At 40.6% G+C, this 18,977-nt stretch overlaps 1 protein-coding gene across 1 annotated transcript; it reads right to left on the minus strand.

Moving 5' to 3' along the window:
* Positions 1-1,531: 1,531 nt before the first annotated feature.
* On the minus strand, positions 1,532-17,177 carry Abhd10 (abhydrolase domain containing 10, depalmitoylase). Its single transcript, XM_052740810.1, has 5 exons — positions 17,023-17,177; positions 13,991-14,174; positions 8,841-8,952; positions 8,217-8,354; positions 1,532-2,356 (listed from the first exon to the last, which is right to left on the minus strand). Exons 1-5 carry the CDS (start codon positions 17,135-17,137, stop codon positions 2,012-2,014), a joined length of 894 nt encoding a protein of 297 aa, XP_052596770.1. The 5' UTR covers positions 17,138-17,177; the 3' UTR covers positions 1,532-2,011.
* Between the last annotated feature and the right edge of the window lie 1,800 nt (positions 17,178-18,977).

Below are 18,977 nucleotides of genomic sequence, written 5' to 3' on the forward strand. Positions count from 1 at the left end.
GAAGTCCAGGGAAACTGGGGGAAAGCTTCCAAGAATCCACGCTGGAGACACAGGCTGAAACTGGGTCTCCAGCAAAGGGCTGTGACCGCTCATGACATGCTGTCCACAAGGAAGCTTGTTAACAGTCAGTGCCAAGGGGTTTTTATGGAACAACTCAGAGGTAGTTCCTGCTCTATGTATAGCAATATTCTGGGCACCTGGGAAGAAAGCAGGGTTCAGCACAAACCAGTGTTTGCAGAGAGTTAATGTAAGCCACAGTGAGCTACCATGATCAGTGCTGGCCATAGTGGGAGCCCCTGAAATCCAAGTTCCTAGACAGCCAAAGGCCAACTCATAACGTATGTCTCTCAGGATGATCTGTCAAGCAGCTGTAACACTTTCCTGCATATGAATTTTATCACCTTTTTCTTCGACGGCTAGAAACACACCGTTTCTTAAACTGTCCTTTGAACCAGGTTTACCATCTCTGACTCTTGGGCTGGAGAGATGGCTCAGTGGTTAAGAGCATTCACTGGCTGTTCTTCCAAAGGACCCGGGTTCAATTCCCAGCACCCACAACGGCAGCTCACAACTATCTGTAGCTCCAGTTCCAGGGGATCTGGCATCCTCACACAGACATACATTCAGGCAAAACACCATCTCTGACTCTTGTTTATAAGTCTTTGACACAGACTCATTTTATGAGTCATGCTTTCAATTTGATAACTTAGACAGACATAACTCATGAAGACTAAAGTCTAGCCAAATTAAAAACTAAAAAACAAACCACAACATCATATAAAGGCTAATATAGATTAATATTAGTATCCCAGTAGTTATTAAAAAGCATGCTTTATACTAGCATTTCCTATGTCCTTACAGACTATACTTCTGCCTAAGGTGGTAATCACCTGACTATTTGCACTTAAGGCAGACTAGTAGAAAGTATTCTCGAAAGCAGAGCTAATACACAAAGATCATTTTTCTCCTGTCTTACCAATCATTATATAAAAAAAATACATCATTAGATGGATACCATTTAAATACAAGGCATGTTTGCAGGAAAATGGGTAGACCTGAGTCTATAAAGTGAAATACTTTAGATATGGAAGTGTGTTTTCTCTCATATGTAGAATGGAGATCTAAATACACATATGATATGGCTGGAGAAAGCAGACTGTGTGCAGAGAAGGGTCTATAGGGGAAGGGGAGCACGAAAGGGTAATGGAGAGAGAGGAAAAGAAGAGTCTCTTACGTTGTCTCTCAGAGACATGACTTGAAGGCAGAAGGGAGACTGAGGAGAGGAAGGGAGTGGGAAGAGCAGAGAAAGTGGGCCAAGGCAGAGCAGTGGGATGTGTATGAGGTACAATGACATGACAGGTGTTAGAAATTGTAATACCCATTCTTTTATATACAAACTAAAAAAATGTAAAAACCGGAAGACTCCCACAAAAATGACAACTCAAAATTCAGAAATACCTTTTGCATCACTATAAAAGTTAACCTTAAAAAATTGAATAGTAATTTTATTTTCAAATATAGCAAGGAATCCTCATTTTTTCAACTTTATTATGCTTCAGACATTTTTTTAGAATCATTCAAATTTAGTGCAATAAACATCTTCCTCTATTTTGTGAATTGCACTTTAAAATCAGAATTTTACAAACTTCCAATATAATGGTACCAAACAAAAACCAAAATATTTAAGCTTTACTGTAGACGGGAAGACAATTAAGAGCTGGAACAGCTAAAGTATGCATATGAAAGGTAAATATCTCTTGAATAAAAAAATAGGTACTATTTTAATGGAAAAAATATCAAAGATAAAAGAAAGGACAAAATTTTCCAAACAGCAGCTAATACTTTTGTCACAATTTGTGTATTTGTGCAAAGACATCATTAAATAAATACTTATTGGCTATTTACAAAATAAAAGTGAGAGGGAAAACCCTAATGTATCTGGGTCTGTGATTTAATACCATTCTTTCAATCTTCTGGATGCGTTAGAGTGTATACCAATCACAATGGGATTCTAGTGAACCATAGTTGAAAGCTTGTCAATCAAGTCATCAATAGTGCAAGTAAGCAGCTGAATATCTGCTTTTTCCTTCATCCTGTGGTCACTGTGCTTCCGGAGGGTGACATCTACATCTAGGCTGACTACTCGGTCAGCAACCAGAAGAGACGTGTGCCAAGGAATTATGTCGTCCTTCATGCCATGGAGCAACCGCACAGGGCAGGTCACAGGAATGGGGCTATGTAACAAGCAGTGGTGTTCCGCTTCTTTAATGAAACTGTATGGAATGCTGTAAAATCCTTCTTTGTTGTATTTAGACGGTAAGGACCAATCCCCTTTCACTTCTATCTCCTTCTGCACCTAGTAGGAAGAATAAAAGCACGAATATAAATAACCCCAGTAGCAGACTTGAAGAGTCTGAGAAAGGCAGTCCTCAAGTGAGGACAGAGGCAACACAGGAGCAACAAGAGTGATCACCAAAAACTGGGCCAGGCGGGGTGCACACCTTTAATCCCAGCACCCTCCAGGCAGAGGCAGGAGGATCTGTCACTTTGAGGCCAGCCTGGTCTACACAACCAGTTCAAGTTCCAGGCCAGCCAGAGCAACATAAGGAGAATCCATCAAAAGAAAGCAAAACTTAATTACTACATGCAAAGCACCTTATACATATTATTTCATGCGATCCTGGTAATAATTCTGTAATTACTCTACTTTTACAAAAGAAAGTATCAAGGTTTACAGTTAAATATCATAGTCAAAGTCTAAAGACAGAAACTGTTTCAGCGAGCAATCACTCAGATTTCCTTATCATACAAGTCCTTATAGCATGTTCTGCTTTACCCCAACTAAAGGGGAAGCTAGGAGGGGAGAAAAGTACAGCAATTTCTGGGAACTGGTCCCAAGACAGTGATGTTTATATAAACCACATCTTAGAATTGTTTTTCAAATTTCAAAACAATCACTCACTTATGTAATGTAGGTGGAAAGAAAGTTTTTCAAGTGCATAGATAGCTTCTACCTCTCAGCATTCTAGGGATGAGGATTTGGGTAACACAGAAGCCTTAGAAATGCTTCTGAAAGCTAAACATCTAGATTCTGATGAAATGAAACATTAACATATCCTTCGAGGATCATTTTTTCAGATTTAATTTATTTGTGTTCAGTAATTTTTCTAATTACAAATTAGAATTTTCTGGCTGGAAGGATGGCTCAGCAGTTAAAAGTTCTTCCAGCTCTTGCACAGGGCCCAGCTGGGTTCCCAGAACCCACATTGGGCACCTTATGGTCTGTAACTCCAGCTCCAGAAATCTGACACCCTCTTTAGGCCTTCGTGGGCACCAAACTAACTGCACATACCTGCACACACATGCACTGGCATGCGTGTGCACACAGAGTTAAGAATGTTTTTCAAAAATTCGAATTTTCTATGCAAGACATAGAAAATACATAAAAGTACATTAAAAATCACTATAATCCTACCTTACGGCTGTATCATTATTATTCTGATTTATTTTCTTTCCATAGTTTTCCATGTGTTTTGTTTTTAAGTTTATAACATAAAACATTATTAATTACATATTTACATAATTTTCTATGTTTTTTACTTATTTTGTACATGTATTTGTTTTTCAAATTTCCATAAAAAGATTTTAAATGCTTATAAATTTCTATTTCCATATTATTGAAAAATCAATGAAACTTTAGAAATCTGAAAAATATATGAATCTGTGTTAGTATCACAAATGCAAAACAAATTTTTAAAGAAAAAATGATAATTATCCTCAAGCAACACTGTACTCCATTACTGTACTCCAGTAATGAAAACTTTGTTCCACCTATGTTAATTACGAACATACTGAGTTATATCAAGTTTCATTTTAAGCATCCCTGATCCCCATTTGTCATCTGTTCTCAAACAGAAGGAATACAGTTCATTTGAAAAACAAAGCTTTTCCAACTAAACTCTAAAAAAGTTTGGCAATAAGAAAGAAAGTATTACCCAGAGAAACTACAGGATACATGCATGAGTCATACTCTAAGAAGAAACTTTACCAAGGCAACGTTTCAGCTGCTTAGATTCCCAATGCCTATGAACTGTGTCTGCGATCCTCTAAGATACAATGTAGACAATGACCCCAGTTCTTTCTAGATAATAATGAGAAAGGCTGCAAACAACAGCCCAGAGCTTTGGGAAGTTCAGAGCTTTCCACTTTGGCTAGAGGTTAATGGGAGGCAGTGCTCCCTGTGTCCCTCTGCTTTCCTCTGGTGCTCTTTAGTTCATGACAGCTTGACAAAAGCTAGTTGGGAAGAGGGTCTCTCAACTGAGAAAATGCCTAATACTGGCCTACGGGCAAGTCTAGGGGGCTTTTTATTGATTAATGCCTGATGTGGGAAGGCCCAGCTCACTGTGGGTGGTGTCAAACGTAAGCAGGTGGTCCTGAACTGTGTACTAAAGCAGGAGGGGCAAACCAAGAGCAAACAAGTAAGAAGTGTGTCTCCATGGCTTTTGCTTCAGTTCCTACCTTCAAGTTCCTGTCCTGACTTCTCCCTCAGTGACAGAGTGTTGTAAGATGCAATAAACCCTCTCTTTCCTCCCAAAGTTGCTTTTGGTCATGGAGTTTTATCACAGCAGTACTAACCCTACCTAAGACACCTTGCATTTCATTTTTCATGTCCACCTAATCTACACACTGAGCAATCTAGTTAAACACATGCAAAAAGAATGTGTACAGATCTTATAATTTACAATAAGCCAAGAAGTGTTTAAGGAACTCCTTTTCAAGCTATAATATCCTTGAGAAAATTTCCTATCATGAAAAGCACTGTATTGGTTGAGTTAAGAGGTGTTGTGGAATAATCTTTTTGTACACTGTGAAGAAATGTCACTTGGATTGGTTTAATAAAAAGCTAAATGGCCAATAGCTAGGCAGGATTTTCAGGGCAGAGACAACGCTGGGAGAAAGGCAGAATCACCAGCAGAGGCAGAGGAAACAGACATGTAAGAAGAGGTAAAAGCCAGAGTCAAGTGGCAACACGTAGATGAATAGAAATGCGTTAATTTAAGTTATAAGAGCTAGTTAGAAACAAGCATAAGCTATCAGCCAAGCTTTCATAATTAATAAGAAGTCTCTATGTTGTTTATTTGGGAGCTGGCTAGCGGGACAGAGAAAGACTAGCAACAAAGGGCAGGAGGCAAAGGGTCAGTTTCAGATTCACAAAGAAGAAATAGGAAAAACCTCAAGCACTGAGGAGCAATGTTTGAGAAAAAAGGAGTGAAAAAAACCCCAGACATCAGAGATGAGTACAAGGAATAGCAACTTAGTAATTTTAGCTGTGACAGAAAATAGACTCTCAGGAGATAAATTTGTATGTGAGAGTGCATCTCAGGGGATATTCCTCAGGAACACTGTCCACTGTTGGTTTACTTTTCAAAAACAAGAACCACTGTGTGTGTTGCTCATGTATGTGCCTATAAGACTGAATGCACACTTACTTGAGGGTGTGGGCACCAGTATGCATGCACATGAAGGCCAGAGAAGAGGGGCAGCAGGGGTGGTCCTCTATCATTCTCCACTCTTAGTCCTTTTGCAGCAAAGGCTCACCTCTGAACTTGATGCTCATGATTTCTCAGGTAGACTAGCGGCAAGCCTTAGGAATCCTCCTGTTTCCTCCTTTTGGAACTGGGCCTACAGATGGCTGTGGGAACACCTGGCTTGTTACATGGGAGCTGGGATCTTAACTCCAGTCCTCACGATAACAGAGCAAATGATCTTAACTGCTGAGCCATTTCTCCAGCCCTCCTATCTTGTTTTTTTAAGTATTTTAAACATTTATTATTTATCTATGTGTGTGTGCATGCCATAATGTGTGTTTAGAGGTCAGGAGTTGATGTTCTCATTCTACCATATGGGCTCTGGGGAGCACACTCAGGCTATCAGGCTTGGCAACAAGCTCCTTCATAGCTCAGCCCTCTTGCCTGTCTCCACCCTGTATTTTGAGGCTGGATCTCTCATTAGCCTGGGATTTGCCCAGTAGGCTATAAAGGCTAGCCAGGAAACTCCAGGAATCTACCTGTCTGCCATATCAGTACTGGGATTACAAGGGCACACTACTATACCTAGCATTATTATTATTATTTTTTTAAATTACATTTGTTTTGTGGGGGAGGGTGAGGATGCACGTGTGTGCCACAGTGCATATGTGGAAGTCAGAAGACTACCTACATGGTTTTCTGGTTTTCTTTCTATCATGTCAGTCCCAGGGACAGAACTCAGATTGCCAGGCTCACTGGCAAGTATTTTTATCTGTTGTGCCATTTTCCCAGCCTATCAGCTTTAAAAGGCAGAACAAAACAAAAAGCATGGGTTTGGGGTTACCTCGGATCCTCGTGCTCACATGACAAGCATTTTAACAACTGACCTATCTCCCCAGCTCCAACAAAGCTATGTCTTAAGAAGCGAGAAGAACGATATGAACTAAGGACAAACTCAGATGCTCTATGGCATCGATCGAAGCATGTTACACACTTTCTTTCTTTTTCTTTTCCTTTTTCTTTTCTTTTTTTTTTTTTTTTTTTGGTTTTTTGAGACAGGGTTTCTCTGTGTAGTTTTGGTGCTTGTCCTGGAACTAGCTCTGTAGACCAAGCTGGCCTCAACTCACAGAGATCCGCCTGACTCTGCCTCCTGAGTGCTGGAATTAAAGGCATGCACTACCACCTCCTGGCTCACACTTTATTTTTATTGTTTACCTCCCTGCTTCTTCCTGAACACTTTCCAAAACTGGTTTTCAGATTCTACTGTGGGGAGGAACTTGCTGAGCACATTTCTGACTCAGGATGAAGTTCAAGGTTGATCACCAGGTCTGGAAACCCATCTTGAAACATTGTTTCCTTTTTAAATTTCTATGTCTTGGGCCTACCAGGAACTTAGTTCCACAGAGAAGGAAACGCAACCAATTGCAATGAAACAAAACAAATGTACAAAAAGGCACAGATGTTACTGTTCCACTATCCTTGCAGATACCTAAACTGCCTGTGTTGGATAGTTTTATTTCAACTTGACACAAGCTAAAGTCATTTGACAGAAGGGAACCTCAATTAAGAAAATGCTTCCCATAAGACAGGGCTGTAGAGAAGCCTATAGGACGTTTTCTTGATTATAGTGATTGATGGCAGAAGGGCATCCTGGGCAGGAGGTCCTGGGTTCTGTAAGAAAGCAGGCTGAACAAGCCATGAGGAGCAAGTCAATAAGCAGCATCCCTAATGGCTTCTGCATCAGCTCCTGCCTCCAGGTTCCTGCCCTGTTTGAGTTCCTGTCCTGTGCAAGTATAAGCCAAATAAACTCTTTCGCCCTCAGCTTAGTTTTGATCATGGTATTTCATCACAGTGATAGAAACGCTAACTAGGACACTGCCCAAACACATATCCCATCAGAGCTTAAGAAAAGTTATCTTCCCAGTTAGTTCTCCAAAGCATTTTGACTGAGAACAAGAGGTTTTTATATATCAAGGTGAGAGATGAAACAACATTCCTGAGGAGGCAGGGAATCACGTGCCCAGGGAAAGAAAGGGCAGGCATTTTCTGTAGAGAAGGACAGAACAGCATGGTGAAGAGAGAAGAGAGGATGACAGAGGTTCCGTAGAGGGTAAGCAGATCTCGGGTAGAGCTTTCTGAGTGCCAGGAGTAGAGAGTAGCAGATATGGAGAAAGAGGATACAGAAGGACGAAGATGAGTCTGAAAGCATAGGAGTTAGTCGTTAGCAGGGCTATGAGCTAGGGAGCTGGAGAGAACTGTAGTTATGGAGACAGGATTTCATCCCAGAGAAATAAAGTAGATGGATATAGAGCTTGATATGTCTAGAGTTATTCCTGCCTTGAATGCCTGGTGGAGCTACAGCTGATTTGATAGAATTTTGTCTTAGAGGAATAAAATTAACAGACATAAGAACATAGTGTATGTAGATTTTTTTTCCCTCAGATCCCACGCCGGACTTAGCTGAGCCCCTGGACCCTGGGAACTCCATAACTTCATTGACGTGGTTCATGTATTTGTCAGGATGTATACAAGCAGCCATGAGAAAAGGAAACCTTAAAACAAGAGACTGCACAAAAGGGCAGCAAAGACAAGATGGGCCGCTGTAATCAGTCAGAGGCAGTGGATGCACAAGGACAGGGAGAATGTTGGGAAGCATTCACTGGGGTTGCCAAATGCAATGTGACTCACCTCAAGAGGAAGTGAACGGAACTGTGTCACCAGGTCATCTGCAGCAGTCGCTATACCAATAAGAGCTACGACCTTTTCAGGCCGTGCAATTGCAGCATGCAGCATGAGCCATCCTCCAAAGCTAGATCCGACCAGTATCTACAAACAAACACACATGGCTTTAAAGAGGATTCTCATACTTGTCTATAAAGAGAATGCTTTAAGAGAAATGTATGGACTTGGCATTTTTTATATCCATGTGGATCCTAGACTCCTAGACTTTTAACACGTAACACAAAGTCAAATTCAACTATAACTTGTTTTTTTCTCTTCTGTTCCTGGCTGTGCTGGAACTAGCTTTGTAATCCAGGCTGGCCTCGAACTCAGAGATCCACCTGCCTCTGCCTCCCAATACAACTTTTGCAAAGCCATTATGTCTATAATACAGAGCTATGGAAACAAACTTTGTTCAATGAGGAGTGCTTACTGTTTATTAGAAAGTAAAAGTAGAACAATTTAAATCAAAATTGTTCATCAACATCAAAATTATCAAAACTGACAAAATATCATCAATTGACATACCTAAAGAAATAAATCAAATATTGCTTGAGTCAAAAATCATTCTACTTAACAAAAAACAGTTACCTGTGGTCCTTCCGCTACATCATCAAGTATAGAAAGTACATCCTTTCTCCATTTCCCCACTGTGCATTCTGCTAAGTTACCATCTGAATTTCCAATTCCTGAGTAGTCAAACCTGGAAGAAGGGAAATATATATTTATAACTAAATGTTTGTATGTGGAAATATGTCCATGCTTGCTTCTTTTATTTTCAAAGCAAAGCAGGACATTCTTCATTACTACAATGCCTAACCTATAGTAAAACATCACTGAACATGTATTTTAGTAAATCCTACTGGCTTAACTTCCAAGTACCTCTCATGTCAATCACTTTCTTACATGTTCCACTGCTACCCTTGGTCCAAGTTACCATCTCAACTAGACTAACGCAGGAGTCTTCTAAGTCTCTTGTTATTTCTGTATTTCATCCTCACAGCCTATTCCCAGAGTAGTCAGAATGATCCTTTCAAATGAAATACCATATCATACATGCTTTGTATATTTACTAAAACTCAAAGCCCTTACCATACTTCCCTACCACTCTGCCCTCATTTATTAGAGATCTCTTTCCCTCCCCAACTAAATTCTCACTTTCATTCTTGAAGTTAAAGGTATGCACCACCCTTATTCCTGCATCGTGAACTTTCACTTCTACGTGGCATACTTCTATTTCCAGATATCCATTAACTACACCTCACCTCATTCAGTCCTTTAGCTCACACACTGGATCTCATGAAGAGCTGGCTGACCATTCACATGCTAAGACTGTACTTCTTTCGCAGCTCTGTACTATTACTGTTTTATTTTCTTCATAGCACTTACGGCTTTTAAGGACTAGAATCAGCTTCATCATGAACTCCTCTTTCTAAATTTTCCTAGGGATCCAAGCTCAAAGTCTGTCTAATCTCTGAATTTTACCTTTCTTTCAAGGTTCCAATTCAATAAATTATGAAGTATCCTATCATATCTACAAATTATCAAAATCCCCAGTCATTCTGAACTACTCCCAATCCTGGCCAACCCCTATGGTGATATTTTATTTGTATTAAAATGTTATTTGTATGTTAATAAATAAAGTTGCCCGGGGGTCAGAGCTATTAGCAAGCCATAGGAAAGCAGGGCAGTGGTAGCTTACGCTTGTAATTCCAGCACTTGGTAGGCAGAGCTGGGTAAGTCTCTGTGTTTACTTGGTCGGGTTTGAACGACTGTGGGACTGGCAGGTGAGAGAGATTTGTCCTGACTGTGGGCCAGGCAGGAAAACTTAAGCTACAAATGGCGTCCAACGTGGTGGCAAGAGTTTCCACCTAAAAACTGAGAAAAAAGATTCTAAAACGGAGCTAAAAGCAGCTTCCTAATTGTCTCTCTCAAATGAGCGGCAGCTGCTGGTTTGAGCTACTTGTGGGTTCTTAGCTTGCGTGCTTGACCTGCCGTATGGCGGCAATGAGGCCTCTGCAAGTGGTACATTAAGCTGCATGGTGGATTTAGCCTTTGCTATTACAAAACAAAAAAAAGAAGTTTCTGGGCTATACACTGCTTGGATAAAAGTATAGACCCACGATAGCTCCCAGAGCTGGCGGTAAAGTACCACGGCCATGGGAAGCTGAGGTGGACGGAGCCAGCAGCCACAGCTGCTGCAGCTTAAAGAAATAGATTCACAATAAGACAGATTCAGATGTAATAGTTTAAAATGTGTGTAAAATATACGTAGGCTTGAAAGAGACAAAAAAGGTGATATATACAGTTATAGAAACAAATACATAGTTTTAAAAAATAAAGTCTTTAAAGAGACAGTAAAATTAATATAAAAAAATAAGCCACGTAAAGATGAGTATTACACAGAGAATCTGGATTGTGTTGTCTTTGGGATTTTTAACTGCAGAAAAACAATTGATTGTAAAAGCTGTTGAGTTATGCCAATATGTATATTTTAAAGATACCTTGACCTCAAAATTTGGATATAAGGATATGTTGCTTTGGAAAAGAGTCCCTGGTTTTGTTTCTACAGAAAGCCAGAGTCTATGGATTTGTTCCAGATTAAGATACATCAGATTTGACCAACCAAGACCCCCTGAAAGGTCTCCGATGACACCATGGCCCAGATGATTCAACATCCAGAATGGTTTGAAGGCAACTGGCTCAGACGATACAGCCTCACGGACTACTCCATGATCCTAAAATTTTGTTTGTATCCCCATAAGATACAGCGCCCCCCTCCAGCAGGAAGTAGTAAGAGAAGCTACGCCCAAATTCCCAAATTGTATGTAATTTTACTTTGTTAAGGTTAAAACCTTCCTTTTTGAAAAAAAAAAGGGGGGGGGAAGTGCTGTGGGATGTTCTGTATGGCAAATGTGTTGCTAATTAGTCAATAAATAAAACACTGATTGGCCATTGGCTAGGCAGTAAGTGTAGGCGGGACAAGGAGGAGAATAAAGCTGGGAAGTGGAAGGCTGAGTCAGAGAGACACTGCCAGCCGCCATGATGAGAAACAGCATGTGAAGGTGCCGGTAAGCCACGAGCCATGTGGCAAGGCATAGATTTATAGAAATGGATTAATTTAAGCTGTAAGAACAGTTAGCAAGAAGCCTGCCACGGCCATACAGTTTGTAAGCAATATAAGTCTCTGTGTTTACTTGGTTGGGTCTGAGTGGCTGTGGGACTGGCAGGTGAGAGAGATTTGTCCTGACTGTGGGCCAGGCAGGAAAACTCTACCTACAAACCCCCTTTACAACTATGAGCTTTTGCATGCTATTCCACCGTGTAGAAAATTCCTCATCGAACTTCTAGTCATTCTTTAATCATATCACTTTATTTGGTGAACTTTCTCATTTAGTACCTGTGCTGGAAAGGCAGAGACAGGTGGATCCCAGGGGCTCTCTGGTCAGCTAGTCTAGCCTACTTGACAAGCTTCAAACCAATGAGAAACCTTGTTTCTCAAAAAGTGGATGACTCCTGAAAACTCACAACCCAGACTGTCTCCTGGCCTCCACATGCAAGCACCCATGCATGCACGGTCATGCTCACACATGATCCTGTACACACACACTGAATTGGGAAGGCTGCTACACTCATCACTATTATAACACTACACAAAAAGAACTTGATTAAAGAACCTGTAGTGAAAGGGCTATGTTTATAAAGCATATTTATATAGTACCCAATATGCAGAAAACTACATTATGCTGGAATTGGCTATAGCTCAGTCTCAAATGAAATTCAAGAACTAGTAAAATGGTGATTTCTATTTTTTTTTTTTTGTTTTTTTTTTGTTTTTTTTTTTTGTTTTTTCGAGACAGGGTTTCTCTGTGTAGCTTTGCGCCTTTCCTGGATCTCGCGCTGTAGACCAGGCTGGCCTCGAACTCACAGAGATCCACCTGGCTCTGCCTCCCGAGTGCTGGGATTAAAGGCGTGCGCCACCACCGCCCGGCGGTGATTTCTATTTTTATGTGTGTTTTGCTGCATGTGTGAATGTGTTCCCATGTGAAGGGGTGCATGTATTTATGTGGTACACGGGCACATGTACACGTTTTTAGGGGCCAGAGGCTGACATCCAATCTCTTCCTTGACCACTCTCCACCTTATACCCTGAGGCAGGATCTCCCACTGACCCTGAGGTTCACTGTTGCAGCTGGTCTGGCTAACCAGCTTGCTTAGGTGACTCCCTTTCTCTGCCTCCCGAATGTTGGGATTACAGGTAGGCTGCTACATCCACCCCACTTTTACATGGGCTGGACTCAGAGATCCCAGCTCTGACCCTCACATACACAGAAAGAACGTTACTCACTGAGACATCTCCCCAGTCCTAAAATGCTGACTTCTTTATTAGATTATTTTTCAGACAAAAAAGCAATGACTAGCAATATTTCTGATCTTTATGCATGTTCTCCTCAGTGGTCTCTCTCCATAGACAGAACTGCCCTTCTACCCACATCTTTATTTTTTTCCAGAGTTCCTTTGTAAAGTCTTGTCCATCCTTTTCCCTTCTCAGTGTCTCTCATCTTATGTAATTTCTCCTCTTTTGAATCACATTCTGTTGAGTACTTCTGCCTAATAATGCCTGTATGTATTTTCACCCCTCGCTTAAGGGCAAGTACAATGTTTTATAATTCTTAATATATTACTCAGCTCTAGTCTTCAAAGCAAGTTAAGTCAAGAGATTTTAAATAGTTCTGAGAATGAAAATAAATAGTTTTGCTGGTCTGACAAAAGGAATTAGACTAAATCCACCTTAATGACATAATTTCTGCAAATATACTAAACAGATAATGCCTAAAAGTTTTATATGTAGCTGTATTTTCTAGAACTATTGAATGAGTATTAGTGAAACTATTCTTAACATTTACATGAATAGATTTTTCAGGTTGTTAGTGCTAGAAAAGAACTCAGAAATTATCTTTAGTCCAGCCTTCTTTTATTGGATGACAAACTTGTGTCTACTGTGTACTACTGACTTGCTGTATCAGTTACTGAAAGAATTCTGTCTTCAATCCTTAGTTCTTCAATTCTACACCAATATTTTTCCCACTAAACTATATTCCCTTCTTATAATTAAAATACCAAAAAATTTGATAAACCTAACAATTTCTGTTACATGAATACATTTCTATTGAAATATCTGAGTGAAAAGGAACAAATATAAAATTAAGTTTTAACTAAATATTACCTATCCTTGTTTACGCTCACACACATTCATATATATGTAAAGGAGAAAGAAAACAGAAATGTAAATTATACAGTATCAGTCTTACAATATTATATTACTTTCAAAAATATTTTGTGAGTTGTGCTAGGGATTGAATCCAGGATTGTGCTAAACACATGCTCTACTGATGAGCTATACTCTCAGCCCTAAATACCTATTTTAGAAAGTAATAAACAGTGATCAAATAAGTCCTATGTCTTCAGTAGAAAACCCATAATCACAAGTGTTCACAAGAAACCCACTGAGTTTACACGTTTTTGCCACACAGGCTACTGTAGCTAAAGAACTTAGTTGCTAGTTACCTTTCTTGCCAATCTAGCCAGCATGGTACAAAGACCTTAAAGACCCTAAACCATAAGATCAAAATCTGTACATCAGTAAAATAAATTCATCTACTAAAATGTTGGCATTTACTTCAGTTGGCTCTATTACAATGCTAAATGCTAATATATTCTCTGAAATGTATTGTTCCTACCTTATATAGCCGTGACCTAGAGATTTGCAAAACTCCTCAATTGCCAGTGCCTTTATACCATTCATATCAGAAAGATAGCCAGGGATGAAGACAATTCCTGGGCTTTTGCCTTTTAGCTTCTTATAAGCCAGACTTGGAAGGTCTGGTCGTTGAAGAAAAGAGAGTGTTACCTTTTGTCTGCAAGCTAAACAAAGCACACAAAGCATGAATTTTAGTTTGAAAATTATTTTTGGAAAATCGCATATATTTTCAAATCTTAACTTTCTTAACTCATTGCATTTGATGGGAAAATCAAAAAAGGCTTCAAGCATGAGATCTTTAGTTTCAAAGTTATATCAAAAAATTTACCTTCTTAGAGCAAGGCCCAATCATACTCTTCCAAAATACACGAGGTAGAAATTTCAGTGAAACAAAGACAAAGACGCATCAAAAAATAACTTCATGTTGGCGCCATGTGATTATCCTAAACAGTAGCAATTAACATTTAGATTTAAATACACCACTTAACCTCTCTCCTGAGATTTCTTTCTACTTTGTTTCAGGAATTTCATGTTTTCTACTTTTGGCCAGATGAGTGGGGAAAAGAAGGGCATGTGTGTTTTGTCTTTCCCTTTCCTCTGCCTTTAGAAAAGTTGTTTCAAAGGGGAACTGGCAAAGTCGCAGACACCTGCAATCCCATGATTTGGGAATCAGAGGTAAAATAATCATGAGCTGGGAAAGTATTTAGCAAGGAAGGAATGATGTCGGAAATACTGAGCTCTTTTTGACCAGGTTACCACCAAACAATCCTCCCCAGAAATATCAAGAAACAGGTAAGAAACCACCATAATTTCCTACCAACTGGATCAAGTATCATTCTTGGAAAAATACTTCTCATACAACTCTGTAAATGTTTACTTCTGTTTGCTGGCTTTTTGTAAGTGGCACACATAGGGTTATTTAAATATAACAGGACAAATTGTAACTCTTTTTTTTTTTTTTTTTTTGGTTTTTCGAGACAGGGTTTCTCTGTGCAGCTTTGCGCCTTTCCTGGGACTCACTTGGTAGCCCAGGCTGGCCTCGAACTCACAGAGATCCGCCTGGCTCTGCCTCCCAAGTGCTGGGATTAAAGGCGTGCGCCACCACCGCCCGGCAATTTCCCCCTATTATAAACAAATCAACATTTAAAAAAATCAAAGCCATATAAATATTTTTGTTTTGGTTTGTTTTTCGAGACCACCAAATAGTGACTGTCACGCTCACTGCTACATTAAAGATACTAGTCCAGGGATGGCCAGTGGGCAGATGTACTGGCAGCACCTGGATCACCACTTTATCAATGGTGTTTCTCATATAAATTTTTTTTTAAAAAATCACATTTTCTTCTTTCCAAAGACAGGCTTGAATACTTTTGAACAGTCATTTTCTAGACCAATAAATCTTTTATTTTACTTTTAAGGTTTTTTAATTACTTACTTAGTGTGTGTATGTACATATTATGCATATATGAGGAACTTAGGACACGGTTCTCTCCCTCCACTTTGTGGGTCTAGGGTGCCAGTCTTGGTGGCAAGTGCCTTTACTAGCTGAGTTATCCTTGCCAGCCTTCATTTAAAAAAAAAAAAAAATATCTAATAGTCTGTGGTTGGTGAAAGTTCCTGGGTCTGTCCCATGTGTGCTGCTAAAATTTTTCCCATTTTAAGTTTGTCTAGTTTATTTAAAAAAAAAAAAAAAAGATTAGAGAGCGTAGTGTGATGGTGCACCCCACTAACCACAGCACTCAAGAGTCACGGGCACGAAGGGTCAGTCTCTTCTGGACAGTGAACTGTAGAAGAGCCAGAGATTATGTAGTGAAACCTTGTTTCACAAACACCAGCACACCACACACACATTCCCAAACACACACCAAGAATTACAAGCTTTAAAAGCGATCACCTTTACCTGTCAACCAGATTCAAAGTTTCACAGTATGAAAATATATGCCAAGTTTAAAACTTGGTGGAAAAAACAGAGCTCTTGGGGATCAGTTTGTGTTGGCCAATAGACTGTGTCAACACCAAGGTTCATTTCCCATTTCCTTAATTAAACACCCAAATAGTCCTTTGATCCCTTTTCAGACACTACCTCCCAACACATGAATTGCATCCTAGGCAGTGACCACTGAATTTATGTTTGTAAGCTATAAAACAACAGACTCAACATTCAATCTATAAATCACCTTTATATAATAAGGATTAGCTGAAAGTCTGATGCATATACGGTGAATGAACACAGGTAAAGAGGTAAAGGAATATTTTACACTCGTTAACGAATTGACGTACTATACTTTGCTGAGATTACATAATACTCACTATTTTTGTGTGCACTGTAAGTTAAACTGATTAGATACTTCACAAAATTTAACCATGCTAATTCATATAGTGACATTACTATTCCAAGTACTAAGTATGCATCTATCTAACAGCTCTTTAGCAAGGTGCGAAAAGCACACCAAGGGTATCATTCAAGGATAACCCATAACTATGTGGTGTGTGTATGGTTAAGTGTCACTATATTTACATATATAAATCATATATTCTATGTATGTAGTCTTATTAATCCAAATTCTAGTTTCCATTGTAAAGCAATTATACTTCAAGAAGGAAAATCAGACATTAGGTCCAAAAGATGGCATCTACATGTACAAAGAACATGCCTCATATTGCATGTCTCCTTAAGTCAACCACGGGCAGGACTAGGGATTTAACAAAGTTAACGATATGGAAAGCGCTAGAAGCCGCTAATAACCAAATACATGACATGCACATCTGAGTTGTTTTTTTTTTTGTTTTTTTTCTTCTGGTCTTGGCGTTTGATTCAGAGGACGCAGAAGCTCCTTCACCCGCTGCCAAGGACCTCCACGATCGCCCCAGGGCCGCGGCAGAGAGTAGTCTCTCCCAGCCTTCCAGAGCCACAGAGCAGTTTTGAATGCGGCGCCAAGCCGGCTCTCGGCGGGCACCGGACGAACGCCGGGCGTTCGAAGCAGCCCGAGTCCCCGCCCTCCGCTCACTGACCTGGGAGCCACCAAGCCCGCGGGGGCTTCCGAGCTAGCGACGCGCTCGGGCCTCGGTGCCGGCCGAAGGACACAGCCGCCCAGCCCCACCTCCGACAAGGGACCCGGGCCGCCATCTTCCCAGCTGCCCTTGCGCCCGCTACAGCCTTGCGCGGGTCCCGGGGGGGGGGGGGGGGGGGGGGGGTCCCGAGGTCACGCACGCGCAGTCCGCAGGAAGGCGGAGGTTGCTAAACTGCGTCACGTGGGAGAGACGCATGCGCAGGGCGGGGTCTGGCGTGCCCCTTTCGCTGTTAGGTTGATCTGTCTCCCCCAAAGGGCGTTTGGCTTGTGACATTGGGGCGGCCTTGGCCGGCTTTCTGAATTCACAGTAAGCTGTGGGAATCCCGGCGAGGAGCCAGCGTCAAATTGAACGTTCATACAAGGGAAACCATGTTACCATCCGGAGGAGCCAAAGACCCGTGATAAAAATTGCTAGGCTTCTTGCATTACCAGTCCCCAAGGCTCCGTTTCAGCCTCTGCGGGAAAGGTTTCCAAGAGGCGACCTAAATCTTAAATTCACATCACTGGAGTAGCATCAAGCATTTTTTGCTCGCCCCCAAACAAACATTTTCCCACTCACCAGATTGCGAAAAAATTCAAATGAGCAGCCACAAGCAAAGACACTGGAAACACATATGGCTGCTAGGTTAGTGACAATCTAAAGTCTTTTGTCAGGCAATCTGGTCATGTTTATTACAATACGCATCATTTTCAGTACTCTTTGAACTACCGCTCCCCTTTTGACTATCCTAAATAAAAAGAACACAAGTTCATAAGGTCGTGCATCAACTATGACAACACCATGTTTTTTAAAGATGAAAAACAAGTGGGTATTAATCAATGGCAATAGAAAAACAATTGAACGAATTGTGTACTAGGATCTCTGGATTCTGACATCCTTCAAAGTAATTGGGGGCGGGGAGGGCTCAAGTATCAGTATGTGCCTCATCTTGTGTATCCCGAAATTGTACTCAGTGTAATACTTTAAGTAAAATCATGTTACTATTTGTCTTGGTTGGTTTTGTCAGCTTTGAGCATCTGGGAAGAGGGAATCTTAACGGACAAATGCCCACATCCATCAGATTGACCTGTAGGCATGTCTGTCAGGGCATTTTCTTAATTGCTGACTGATGTAGGTGGGCCTAGCCCACTGTGAGCAATAACATCCCCTGGTAGGTGGGTCTGGGCTGTATAAGAAAGGTAGCTGAATATGAGCCTGGAAGCAAGCTAGAAAGCAATATTCTTTGGTGGTCTCTGCTTCATGCCTCTGCTGTGAATTCCTGCCTTGGTATTCCTCAGTCGTGAACATTGACCTGTAAGCTAAATAAACATTTCTCTCCCTTAAGTTGCCTTTGGTCATGCCACTTATCACAACGACAGAAGCAAACTTGGACATGATCCCTTTAGAGATTTGGGAGCAGTTATTGGTACCAGAGTTAAAAGCAAATCCAGGCATATCTTTGGAGTCTTCAGAACATGATCCATTAGAACACACTGGAGAAACTTGATAAAGACGAAATAGATATTTTTTAAAAATCATTTTGGTTTTGCTTCACTTCTCTATGTCCCATTCCTAAATTAAGTAATTAAAGTTGTCTTTGCTGGAAAATAGGAGAAAACATGAAGGAAAAGATCATAGCTGTATTTTCCCTTTTCAGGTTGTAGGAACTCCTGGTGACTGTGAGCAGCATTGAAACATGAAGTAGCCAGGTACCCACCTGGATATGCTAAAAGGAGACTCACCACAAATCCCACGGAATCGGAATGAAAGCTCTTCTGTTTCCACCTGTCAGATAGTGTCAATAAAACTTTGTTTTCCCGTCACTATCTCTCAAGGCATTGATAGGATCTGTGGCCAGGAGCAAAACTGGAGCTTTCACAGACCCATTTTGCCAGTTCGGATATAGGACAGTTTGG

This window comes from Peromyscus californicus, unplaced genomic scaffold (genome assembly GCF_007827085.1).
Source record: "Peromyscus californicus insignis strain IS unplaced genomic scaffold, ASM782708v3 Scaffold_16__1_contigs__length_79575227, whole genome shotgun sequence".
In the NCBI taxonomy this organism is placed as follows: domain Eukaryota; kingdom Metazoa; phylum Chordata; class Mammalia; order Rodentia; family Cricetidae; genus Peromyscus; species Peromyscus californicus.